Source organism: Lagopus muta, chromosome 3 (assembly GCF_023343835.1).
Source record: "Lagopus muta isolate bLagMut1 chromosome 3, bLagMut1 primary, whole genome shotgun sequence".
NCBI lineage: Eukaryota > Metazoa > Chordata > Aves > Galliformes > Phasianidae > Lagopus > Lagopus muta.
This window is the reverse complement of record NC_064435.1, coordinates 21,589,228-21,601,597: the sequence shown is the minus strand read 5'-3', so window position 1 is coordinate 21,601,597 and position 12,370 is coordinate 21,589,228. Positions and strand designations below refer to the sequence as shown.

Genomic DNA, 12,370 nt, shown 5'->3' with positions numbered 1-12,370 from the left:
ATTTTCTTTCTTTACAACTTTCTTTTTAAATGAAAATGTCATGGGAATTGATAGGAATAAAAGCATTGTTGTAAAATTTTTTAGCTGTTCAACTCTGTAATTGCAAGAAAATAGGTTTTACTTTACAAGCATTAAGGCTTATAGTTCCCTACAGAATTATGTTGTTGAAATAGTATGGAATTGTATACCACAGCATATCCTTTGCCTCTGTAGATCTGGCCTCAGATTGATAGCCTTCATTTCCACCTGGAGTGAAGTACCAGAAACTCTCTAGTCTTTATACACCTATTTTTGTAAGCATGTTAATGTGACAAGCTCAAATGAATTTGATAACCATCACAAGTGGTGACCAAGTAACTGTGGACTCGAAAATATTATTAAAAAAAAAAAACAAACCTGTATTTATCTTCAGTCAAAGCAATAAGGCTTATTTATGTGCATGTTCAGTAAAACCTTTGAAAGTATGCTGAAGTAATCTTTCTGTACATACTGAGGAATAGGTACTGTGTTGAACACATGCTAATGTTTGTATCTCAACTTGATCTGTATGTTTGGTACGCATTTTCTGATTTTCATTAGCTTTTGATATTACAAGCATCATGAGCTTCTGATTTTTGAGGCTTTTTTTTTTTTTTTTTGAGAATTTTGGAGGGCATTTTGGGCAAAAAAGGAAGAACCAAAGAAGAACTGAAGTCAGGCTTCCCCTGCAAGAACAGGTTGAGGCAGCTGGGGCTGCATTGAGAAGAGAAGGCCCTGGGGAGACCTGCTAGCAGCTTTTCACAGTATCTAAAAGGGGGGCTGTAAGAAGAAAGGGGACAGACTCTTTAGTAGAGTCTGTTGTGGTGGGATGAGGGGAAACAGTTTCAAACTAAACGAGGGCAGATTCAGACTGGATATAAGGAAAAAAGATTTTTACAGGAATAGTGAAGTACTGAAACTTTTGTAGTGTGATATGTGGGAGGGGAAGATAAATCCATGGGCATTGTGTCTTTCCTTGTATAACTCTGTGGTCTTCTGGGATTTTCTCTTAGTGTTTATGAAAGGATTACAAGAATGCTGAGTTGCATAGAATTTTTCATGAGACGGAGAAGTCTTTAGATCTGCTCCTGCTCAAAGTTTTTCCTCTTCCTGGCTCTGCAAAAGGAGTCTATTTTCTTTTCAATCCTTCTTTCTCCTTATGTTCCTCCTTCTCTGTTATCTCTTACAAGCCACTGTTCCTAGCTTACAAGACTGGTTAACCAAAGGAGATGTATTCAGATGGAAAGAAAAAGCCTCTGTTCTCCGTGACTGCATTTTTGAGACATCTTCTCATCTGCATGCTTTGGAGAGGAATCAAATTTATGGGGCAGCAACTCTTCTTCCTCATAAAATAGAGCTTTGGACTCAAATCTTTTTTTTGGATGCTTTCATTCTGTGGGGTAGGGTCGTCTCTGAATAGCTGTGCTCTGGCAGATAGGGTGGTCCTCACCATACATAGGGCCCATGAACTGGGGAGTATTTGGAACTGTTTCTATTAAATAACATATCTGTAATGTTCAAATGTACTGTAATTTCTAAAGAGTAAGACAACAGTTGTATACTGATTTGAGTTGAAATTTGAAAATTGTTACCTGGCTGGAATGGACTAAGATGAAATACCTGTACATTATGAAATTAATTTATTAGGGATAACTGATTTGTATTTGAGCTCCCTTCTCTTGCAGCTTCCCTGCAAACAGGGAGGATAACATGACAGTAACTTCAGGAAAAAAAAATAATAAATGAATGCAGTTTTAAATGATCATATTGAATAGAAATCTCTATTAAAAAAAAAATATATATATATATTCTTATTTGTGCTCCTGGTAATTCAGTACTACAAAAATACCTGTAAGTGCCTATGTTATTAGGTGAGTGGTTGAGTGAATTTCCCTCAGATTGGAGCAGTTCTTTTGAGAGTAACTGCTTTTACTTTTGGCAGCATGAAAGGAAGATGGAAGTCTTTGCTGTTCTCAGGGCTGCCCATTGTGGTTCTTGCTTTCCTGATAACAGCAGTTTAGGCATGTCTCCTTGTCATATGGCAGCAGTTTTCGTGTCCAGCTCTTGGTTTATGCCATCGTGTCCTGCAAGCGACTGTTGTGGCAGCTTTCCTCACTGAGCACCCAACGTGTTTCTGAGCCCTCCTGGCTCCCTGTTTTACCTGCTAATGACAACCAAATGGCTCTATGTGGCAGATTTAGAGGATTGATTTAATGGCTGTTGCTGCTGTTTCTGGGAGCGTGTGGAGGGGGAAATGGGAGGAAGAGGGGAGAGGAAGGGGGAGAGGTGGTGTGTCTGGACAGTGCACCACTTTATGGGAAAGCAGTTTCCAAAACTCTGTTCCACCCCTGCGGGTTCTGAGATTTGGTTACATTGTAGGATCTAAGCAATGATGCTTGCTTTACAGAAGCTGCAAAAAAAGTAACACTTTGTTCTTTCTCTTAGCAGTTAGGTAACTTTGTTGTTCAGAGGTTTATTGATAATAGTTTTAAACTTTATGTGATTTCGTTTGGTGGATCTGGTGGTCTTGATTATTTGCATCTCCAGCTAAAGCATCTCTAAGTTCTAGCAGATTTCCATGTCCATATTTTCAATATTTTACCGGCGAGTAGTTTTCCTGAGAAGAGGCCAGGTGTAGCTCAAGTAGTTGATGTAAAAGTGCCCTGCTCTAATACAACCCTCTCTGTACCACCTTCATAAAGCCACTTGTTTCGTATAGGAAGTGGTGGTCTTTCCATTTATTTTTTTTTCCATGTGGGTTTTTCAGTCTCAGTTATGAGTACCAAATTTTTCATATTTGGATCTCTTTAGACATAATGTAGCTAAACCATGCCATATTCATTCCATCCCCTCTCCTTTTTAAAATCCCTTTGATTTCCATAAATGACTATAGAATTCCTTGATTCAAGTGAGAAGTGGCAGACTTCTTGGAGAAGTAAAGGAAGAATAGATACATAAAATGTAAAAAAAAAAAAAAAAATTCCTAATAGTCATTGATCACTTTCTGTGAGGAGAGTTTCTTATCCCTTGTTTTCTGTTTTTCCTTCAGACATCCTAGGGAATTCAGAAAATGCTCTTTGTCAAAGTTGAAGCTTCATGTTTAGTCCATAGATAAGACTGAACACCCAGCCCCTTCTTGGTGGTGTCAATGAAGTTAGATAAAATCTTGTGCATTTTGAGGCCTGTAGTTAGCCAATGACTGAACTTGTAGTGGAGGTAAACTGCTTTCTTGCCTTCTCTCTTAAACGTTTAATCCAGTAGGTTTGAGTATTCATCTGATGCTTAACGTAGCTGTATTTGAGCCTAGCTAAATTAAAAGTACCCTGTCCTAGCTTTTTTAGGGGTCTTTGTTCTTTCTTGCAGCCTTCAGTGTTTTCTCCTGGTGTCTCACAGATCACAAAATAACCATCCCACTGAGGTCACTGCTACTCAATTCCTTATTGCTTCACAAGCAAGTAATATTATTCTTATCACTTTTAATGTCCACCTGTAACAGAAAAATGTAAAAATGGAGTAAAAATAACCAAAGTTTCGAGTTCCTAATATGCATGTCCAGATTCTTGCTGCTTTGCTTCAAAATGATTTTTTTTTTTTTGCAAGATTTCTTCCTTCTTATGATTACTGATATCAAATAAATATATTTTTTTTTGTTGTTGTTCTTGTAATAGTCTATTTGTTTTTGCTTTGCTGTACAGGGCTGAATTTTATTGTTCTGTTCATATTCTTGCTGTAATGAGAACTGAGAATGCAAATTCTCTGATCACTTTCGAAGATAAAGAGTTTGCACTTGGCCTGCTTTTTTTTATTTTCATAATTGTTTCAAGGAAATCTCTGTCTTTCTGAAGTTCATATATGAATTAACACTGGCAAAGTTTTTTTTATCACTGTCAATTTCAATTCCAAAAGTGATGCTAAGCGCCCCTCCCCCCCAAAGAAAATATAGACAACAGTCAGCTTTGAAGTGTATTGTTCCCTTCCACTGCTGTATTTGAAGTTTGCAGAAATGTGCTTATTCATTTAAAAAAGTTAAATTTCCAATGTAGTTGTTTTCTTCCTTGTAATGAATTGTACTACTAGCTGTACTTTCTACAAATAAGATACAAAAGGCAACAGCAGCTGTCTCACCTGCTTACGAGGTGACCTAAGAGGTCTGACTTCCTTAGTGATGCCTGTAGAGCCTGAGAAGTTTAGAAGGAATGAATTCTGGAGATGTTTTTGAAATTGTCTTTAAAAGTAGGTTTAATTATTTGGTGATTATATGTGGTTCTCTTGCACAATTAACTATATATGGTTAATATAAGATTAAAAGTATTGGTAGTGTATGTGGTTTTATCATATTGCTGTTTTTTGTGCTTTTTTTTTTTTTTTGTAACAGTGATAGTAGTTTTGCATTTAAAAAATAAGTAGTTCAAAACAGTAGTGGTTAAATTCCTTTCCCTTTCTTCTACCTGAGTGCTGTCTTCAAAGTTTTGGTGGTGTTCGCTTTCTTCAATAGGAGTTGCTTCAGTGATGTTAAGTAAAAGGATCAAAATTGTCATTTTCTTGATATGAAGGATCAGAATAGGTAGAAACATGGATTTAATACACGTGTGTAGGTGAAGCTTTGTTTCTGTTGAATATAAAGCTAACATCCATTTTCTGTTTGCCTAGGAGAAAAGGTGTACAAATGCTGACTGAAATTCTTAAGGTGCTTAAATTACATTCAAGCTCTTTTGAGGCCCAGTTGCTGGGTTCTAGTAGCAGGTTACTGGCTTTGTTATTTTGGAAAAAATGAACTAATAGTTTTTTACCGTACAGGATATGAGTAATAAGAAAAATTAAATTTTTGGAAACATTTTGCAGGTTCCAGCTCTGCAATTGGGGACTTTATATAAACCTTTGGAGCCAGCTGTTCACCGCTATATTCTTTCAGTCATTTGGAGGTGTTGATTTTAAAGGAATGAGTTGCTGTTCCTGAAGTCTACAAACTGAAAATATTTCATAGCAGACCTGTGAACTTAACATGCGTTGGTAACATTGGTGTCTGTGCATGGCAGATAAGGACCAATTCATGGTTTCGTTCAAAAACAGTGAAGAAAACTATTTTCTTTAATGGTATTCCAGATTCATCCAGATATTTCAGCAAGTCTTTATTACAGTTTGTCAGCAAACTGAGTACAACCAAAGTGTATTTAAAAATCATTTAATTAGGACAGATTCATTTTCACTCCATGCCACTATATAGCAAGACTTGCTTGTTCATATTTCCTTAAATTTATTCTGGACTTTGTCCAAGTTTAGCTTTAATGAGTAGTCTATCCTGCTAGTTACATTAGGATTTATTTTCCCCTGGAGAAGGGTGTTAGAATTGCTAGTTTTTTAACCTGTTCAGTTAAATGAACGTAAGTTCAGAACTGCATCTTAACTCTTGAGTGTAAAGATTTGAGAAATAGTTATTTCTATTGTTACAATTTTACCCTGCACTTTAAGTAGTGGCTTTAGAATCCAACTATGTGTCATAACTGTTTTAATATGGCAACGAGTTTTGATAAGAAATTGTGCTCAGTTGCTTAATACAAATTTAATGATAGAGTATTGAAATGCTGGTTTAGTTTACTGGAGAAAAAAATATATAGTTGTATTTTCACTCGTTGCTTGAATATATCTCTTGAGTCATAAACTATGGTTAAATTTAGTTCAGTACCTTATTAATGATGGATTTTCTGTATTAACAGGTGCAGTCTGGTAGCAGACTTGTATGTTAAGTTCTTTTAAATGCATTATTTGTGTTTCAAAACTATCATAATAAATCCTGAATTATACATGTACTTTCATCACTAGCCAGGTCTAGTTAAAATTTCCTTTAAGTAACATTTGCTGCACACATGGTACAATACATTTCCCCTCCCCACACCTTTATGGCCTTTATTTTTTTCTATAAAAAAGGATTTATTTTCTTCAGCTTCCTATTTCTCCCAAGTTATCTGAAAAGGAACAGTGCACTTCATTCCTCTGGGATTGTTAAAGTACAAAAAGCTTAGAATTTTGCATATTGTTTAAAAGAAATTTCCTACACTCTAGTTATCCGTAGGGAATATTTTATGTGAAACTTCTATATTTCATATAGCTCAGTACAGTAGCTATGAAATTAATAGTCAGACTCTTAAAGTGAAATCTGTTCTGCTGTTGCATTGTATGCTGCTATTGTCATAGCTCTCTGAAGCCCGTGAGTTTAGTAATACTTGTCTGTGTTCTTCATGCTGCCCAGAGTTTTTCTTTCAGCGACTAAAAAGCTGTAGTGCATTTATACTGGGGCAGTCTCAGTGTTTCAGAGTACATTATGTTGTAAGTTTCCTTCTGTTGTCTGGATCAAAGTGATTCTTTTTAGTTTTTTTAAAATTATTTTTTAAACTGGGCAGCATCTTTACATACTTACTTGACTTTACGTTTCAGCTTTTGTCTCCTATTAAGTCTCGTTGAGTAGTTCTTGTTTTCTAACTAGTGTGCTGTGGATATTGTGTACTCCTTTCATGTACTGTGAGCAGTAATCACAGACAGTGTGTCATCTGCTTGGGTTCTCTAGGAAAATCCTTATGGCTGTCAAATTAAAAGGCAGATACAAAATATGGGAGTTCTGAATTTCAAAGACTGATAGTTCATTTCAAACAGTTTTAACAAACTTTGCCATCGAAGGAAAAAAAAAAAAAGGCCAAAAAAAAGCCATATATTCTGATATTAATAACCATCTTGTTAGGTATGAGACCTGGACAAATTCTGGGTCTTATGGTTGATCTGCTTATAAGCGGGTCTTATCTGCCAAAAAAAAAACCAAACCAAAACAAACAAAAAAACCCAAACACCCCAATTTTACACATTTCCCAGTTCTTAAAGTGTTTTACATTGATGTCTGTGGGTTGCATCGTCTGTCTGATTAGCACGGGCTTAAAATGTGTAATTATGCATTTGATGCATTGAGAACTTCTTTTGAAGGGCTGAAAGAGTAGATGGCAAATGTGAGTTCATAAGGAATATTAAGACTAATGTGAACAAAAACACCAAAACCAAACAGATCACAATTGCGTCATCACTGTTCTCCTGGCATGTTTTTCCTGCTTTCAATGTCTAAATTACTTGATGGTGGAGATAAACACAGAACCCCAGGATGGCTGAGGCTGGCAGAGCCCTCTGTGCCATCAGGCCCACCCCTGCTCCAGCAGGGACACCCAGAGCAGGGGGCCCAGGCCCATGGCCAGGTGGCTTCTGAACATCTCCAAGGAAGAGACCCCACAGCCTCTGGGCAACCTGTGCCAGCACAGCACAGCAGTGCTGCCTGGTGCTCAGAGGGAGTCCCTGTGCTACAGTTGGTGCACACTGCCCCTTTTCCTGGCACTGGGCACCACTGGAAGGAGCCCTCGCATGCCCTCTTGGAATTTCCCTTCAGGTGTTTATGGACACTGATGAGGTCTCCCTGAACTCCCTCTTCTCCAATGCTGAGCTAGCCCAGCTCTCTTGGCCTTTTCTCTTATGAGATGTTCCAGTACCTTAAGTTGTATCTAATATACTTTGAAGAACTCTAAAAAGTACACCCAGAATATTTAAAAGGAGACTCCTATAATACAGATAAGCTCATCTGTATGTTGTATATTATATTTTGGGGACACTAGAGAAAGTAATGCTCAAATTGAAAGAGTAGATCTCAGTGTTGGAGCAGGAGGTTATTAGAACAAAGATAATAGCGTTGTAAATGTGCTTCAGGAAAGGATCCCAGAGTGGAAGTGAAGAACCATGTGTGTGAACCTAATGAAGTTCAACACAGCAAAGTGCAAGGTTTTGCACTTGGGCCGGAGGAATCCCAGGCATCCATACAGACTGGAAGGAGCAGTCCTTGAGAACAGCCCTGTGGAGAGGAACCTGGGGGTTTGGATAGATGAAAAACTTAACACGAGCCAGCAGTGTGCCCTTGCAGCTCAGAAGGCCAATGGTATCCTGGGCTCCATCAAAAGAGGGGTGGCCAGCAGGGACAGGGAGGTGATTGTCCCCTTCTACTCGCTCTTCTGAGGCCTCAACTGGAGTACTGTGTCCAGGTCTGGAGTCTCCAGTATGAGAAAGACAGGGAGATGTTGGAGAGGGTCCAAAGATGATCAGGGGACTAGAGCGTCTCCCCTATGAAGACAGACTGAGGGAGCTTCGTTTGTTCAGCCTGGAAGAAAGCAAGCTGCAGGGTGACCTCATTGCAGCCTTTCAATACCTAAAGGGAGCCTGTAAACAGGAGAAGAATCAATTCTTTGAAAGGGTAGATAACAGCAGGATAAGGGGAAATGGTTTTAAGTTGAAGGAGGGAGGATTTAGGTCGAATGTCAGGGGGAAGTTCTTTACTATGAGTGGTGATGTGCTGGAACCGGCTGCCCGGAGAGGTTGTGGATGCCCCATCCCTGGAGGTGTTCAAGGCCAGATTGGATGGGGCCCTGGGCAACCTGGTTTAGTATTAAACGTGGAAGTTGGCGGCCCTGCATGTGACAGGGGTTGGAAATGCATGATCTTGAGATCTCTTCCAACCCTGGCCGTTCTGTGATTCTATGAACCCTTGTAGTTTTCGAATGTAGGATAATTGCATAAATAATAAGGGTAATAATGTAAGTATGAGGAAGAAAATGTAAGTTACTTCTATGTAGTTATGTAGTTATTAAGTACCAGCCCTCCTGTTGGTACTGGGCTATGATGTCACAGAAGAATTTATTTCCAGAAAGAATGTCCTTTAGCTTGACCTGCTCTCCTAGTGCCCTGAAGCTTCCTACTAGGTTATAAATTTAAAAGGATTGAAAAATATTAGAACCTATATGGAAACTTCTAGTGAATCTTGTATGTCAGCTAACTATGGAATATGGAGGTAATCGTGGATTTTTGTTTTGTACTTAATTGTATAATTTTTGTCTATATAGGTTGATTATTGTCTATATAGGTTTTTGTATCACTAGAAATATTTTGTTTACTGATTCACAGTAAGCTTTGAAATAAACTTATTTCCTATAAAGCTTTGAACAGATATTTTTAGTAATTTGCATGATTTTGAGTACCTTTTATTTTGCTGATGTGCTTTTATTTCAGTATTTTAAAACAAGGAGTTAATTAAATAAAAATAGTTATTTTATCTCATGTTTTATAGGATGATGTAAAGTTAAAGTATTTAACAGAACTCCTATCTTGAGTGAATTTCAGTATAAGTAGAATAAGCTCTTTTGAGATGAAATTTTAATAGTCACATTATTGTCTCTATAGATTTAATTGCTCATAGTCTGCTATTTTATAATTCAGCTTTTGAATTGTTATTCTTCTGCATCAAACTAAGGATTTTTTTTTCTCTCAATATTTTAAACAGGACCAAGAGAGCTCATGTCCCACTAACAGAATGCATATTTGAACTTCCAAATTTGACAATTCAAGCAACTAGAGCTCAAACCCTTCTCCTCCAAACTATTTATCAGAGCTGGTGTCATCCTGCTGGAAATGTCAGTTCTGTGGCCATCAATGAAGCTTTACTGAATGAAGTTTTCCAGTCTTCAGGTAAATATGTGATGCTTTTGGTCAAGTATGTCAGATTAATATCTTGATTATGGTATGGAGAACTGTTAGCAAATGTGTATGCAACTATATCCTTTAAATCCAGGTTTTTACATAAAGTAGTTAACATACAGAATGTTTTTTGTGTGTATGTGAGTATTTATAGCTAATGCTTGGAATCCAGGATGTAAGCTAAGCCTCTGAGCTTCACTCCTTGGCACCAAATTCTGGATACATTTAATTTTCCCATATACGATAATTTTTCCATAATTCCCTCATCTAAAACATCCACCCTTTCTACCTTATATGGTATAATGTTGTAACTTAAGATCATTTTGAGGTGAAGCTGTTGGATAAAATAAGAAATACTGGATTATTAAAGGCTTTATTAATCAGTGGTGAATAGAAGTTGATTTTTTTTAAAGATCTGCATATGTTTTTCATTTAGTTCCACAAATAAACGTTTCTGTTGTGAAACAGCTAAAGACATATGAGTCTCAGAGGTGATGATGATAAATAATGAAATTTGCTACCTGTCATTCCTTTGGAAAATATCCAGGGATTTCAGGAAGAAATTGTCCTTACTGATAAAATGCCGAGACTATCACCTGCATTCACTGTCTGTGTGTAACAGTTTTAATGAATCTAGGTCTGCATTATCTAGCTCGTAAATAAATTGGGGCTTCTTCAGATTGACTGCATTTGGTATTTTGCTAATTGTGGTCACTGTAGTATTGGTATTTTCTCAGTGTGTTAAATATTGGCATATACTTCTCGCTTGTTTCCCTGAATGAATTTATTTGTTACGGCTAAAGTTAGGAAAACAAAAGATTTACTTTTCCTGTCCTTCTTTCTCTTGTCCTGTGTACAAAACTATTTCATTAATGTTGGTGTATTAATTTAAATACTGTTTTTTAAGACTTTATCCAAGATTATCTGCTGGTACTAGAAGTAAAGGATTTAAAAACAGAGCCAGGAGGGTGCTAATAAAGAGATTAAGTTTCATCTTTGAAAACTGGGACAGGCTCTTGTATTTAGATGTCATTACTGATATGACATTGCCCACATTTTTGTACAACTCTTGGAATAATTGTGAATAATGACTTTTATTAAGAAATGTTTAGTTTTTTCTAATTTCTGAAAAGTCTCATTGATTCTTTTCATTCCTTGTTTACGTGTAGTCACAAAAGGATGAGATTGTGGGGTTTTACTTTCAAGTACCATTACTTCTGAAGGTAGTAGGTTTAAAATCTACTCTCCAGACGGATGTGAAAATGCATCATATGATCAATTAGGTGGCCTTAGGGTTTGCAGTTTTGAAGTAACTTGTTCTATCATTTAGTATGGTTTCTGTCCTCCAGTCTGGAGAACTGTAATACAACTACCCTATTCTGCAAATTCATTTATTAGAAATCTGGAGCACAAATTTTAAGTACTTAAAGTGAACGAACAGCATGCTTGTTGTCATACTTGTTTTGATCTTCTCTTATTGTGGCTTAGTGCTTGTCCTAATAAATTATATGTTCCTGTAGTTCTAATTCACATTAAATAGATGAAAAGAGTTTTGAACTCAAAGCAGTGAAATGATTTCTGTCTGCCAATTTGCTGTAACCTTCAGCTTGTTTCATTCTGTAAGTCTACAACATTATGTTGGAATACATTTGGAAAAAAATTAAGATCATGCTTTGTAAATAGTGCTTATACTTAGAGATGGATTGCATATACTTTAATGGTAGCATCTATGTATGTGTGGGTGTCTGTAATTATGTGGGGAACTTGAATTTTTTTTTTTGGCTGAGTTTTTTAATAACTATGAAAGTAGCATAGCAAGAAAGAACATATTATTGGGATTTAAAAAAAATATTTAAAAAGGCACAGCTATTAATCACTGATACTGATATACTAACATTCATCTTAGCTTCCCCAACACAAAACTGCAGTTGAGTGAATTTTGAACTTATTTCCTATTTGTACTGTAGTTAAAGCCTTTGACTAGGTACTCAGTGTTTCCATAGTATCCAGTTACTCATCACAGTTACTCCTCATCTTTATATACCTAACATCTGTAACCTTATAGTGATTTATTATTTTTCTCAGCATTGTAGTCTTAAATTGATGTTAAATATCTGACTGATTTTTATTTCTCTATGTCTTCCTTTCAGAGGCAAGATTTAGGCTTTGCCTCATTTTTGGTGATCAGAAATCCATCTCAAGGATTGCTGATACTTCCTTTTGTGGTGAGGCTGAACCTGCAGTGAGCACCTGGTTTGGTGGCTCCCTGTTTTAGAGGGGCTATAAAGAAAATGGAGAGGTTTGGAGGGCTGTTGAGACCTACTGGGTCTTTACATGTGTTTCCATTGGAAGTGGTTGAAGGAGCAAAGTTTGGATAGCGCACTGGAGAGGAGGCTAAGGCAGAATTTCACAGCTGCATGCAAATGTTTGATGGACAGTTTCAAAGATGATGTATACAAATTATTATTGATAATGCCAGGTGATAGAGTACACTTGCATGTGTGTATGGCTACCTGTACAGATCATGGGCACTTGGAACACTCGTAGACAGCACCAATGGGCTCTTCTAGGCTTGTGCAGATAGGCATTTAATGGACTGATGGCTCCTGTGGTGGATCTAGGAGTAGCTGGGCAGTGGATTATTTGGGGATCATAATCTGTGTTTCATGATTAGTGTTGCCCAAATTATATGCTATCTTTTACATTTTCCAACTTCAGAAAGCCATCTGTTAGTTTCAGTCATAAGTAGTAGGGCAAACAGCTTTGTCTATCTTGAGGTTCTTATTCCCCTGTTAAAAATAAA

General features: G+C 37.0%; 1 protein-coding gene across 6 annotated transcripts in view; it reads left to right on the top strand.

The window, feature by feature from the left end:
- The window catches only part of VPS13B (vacuolar protein sorting 13 homolog B), a 418,623-nt gene that overhangs the window by 78,245 nt on the left and 328,008 nt on the right, over positions 1–12,370 (top strand). For all 6 annotated transcript variants that reach the window (XM_048940337.1, XM_048940340.1, XM_048940338.1 and 3 more), the window contains one exon: positions 9,374–9,558. In XM_048940337.1, coding sequence (XP_048796294.1) covers positions 9,374–9,558 — 185 coding nt within the window. The remainder of the gene's footprint in view (positions 1–9,373; positions 9,559–12,370) is intronic.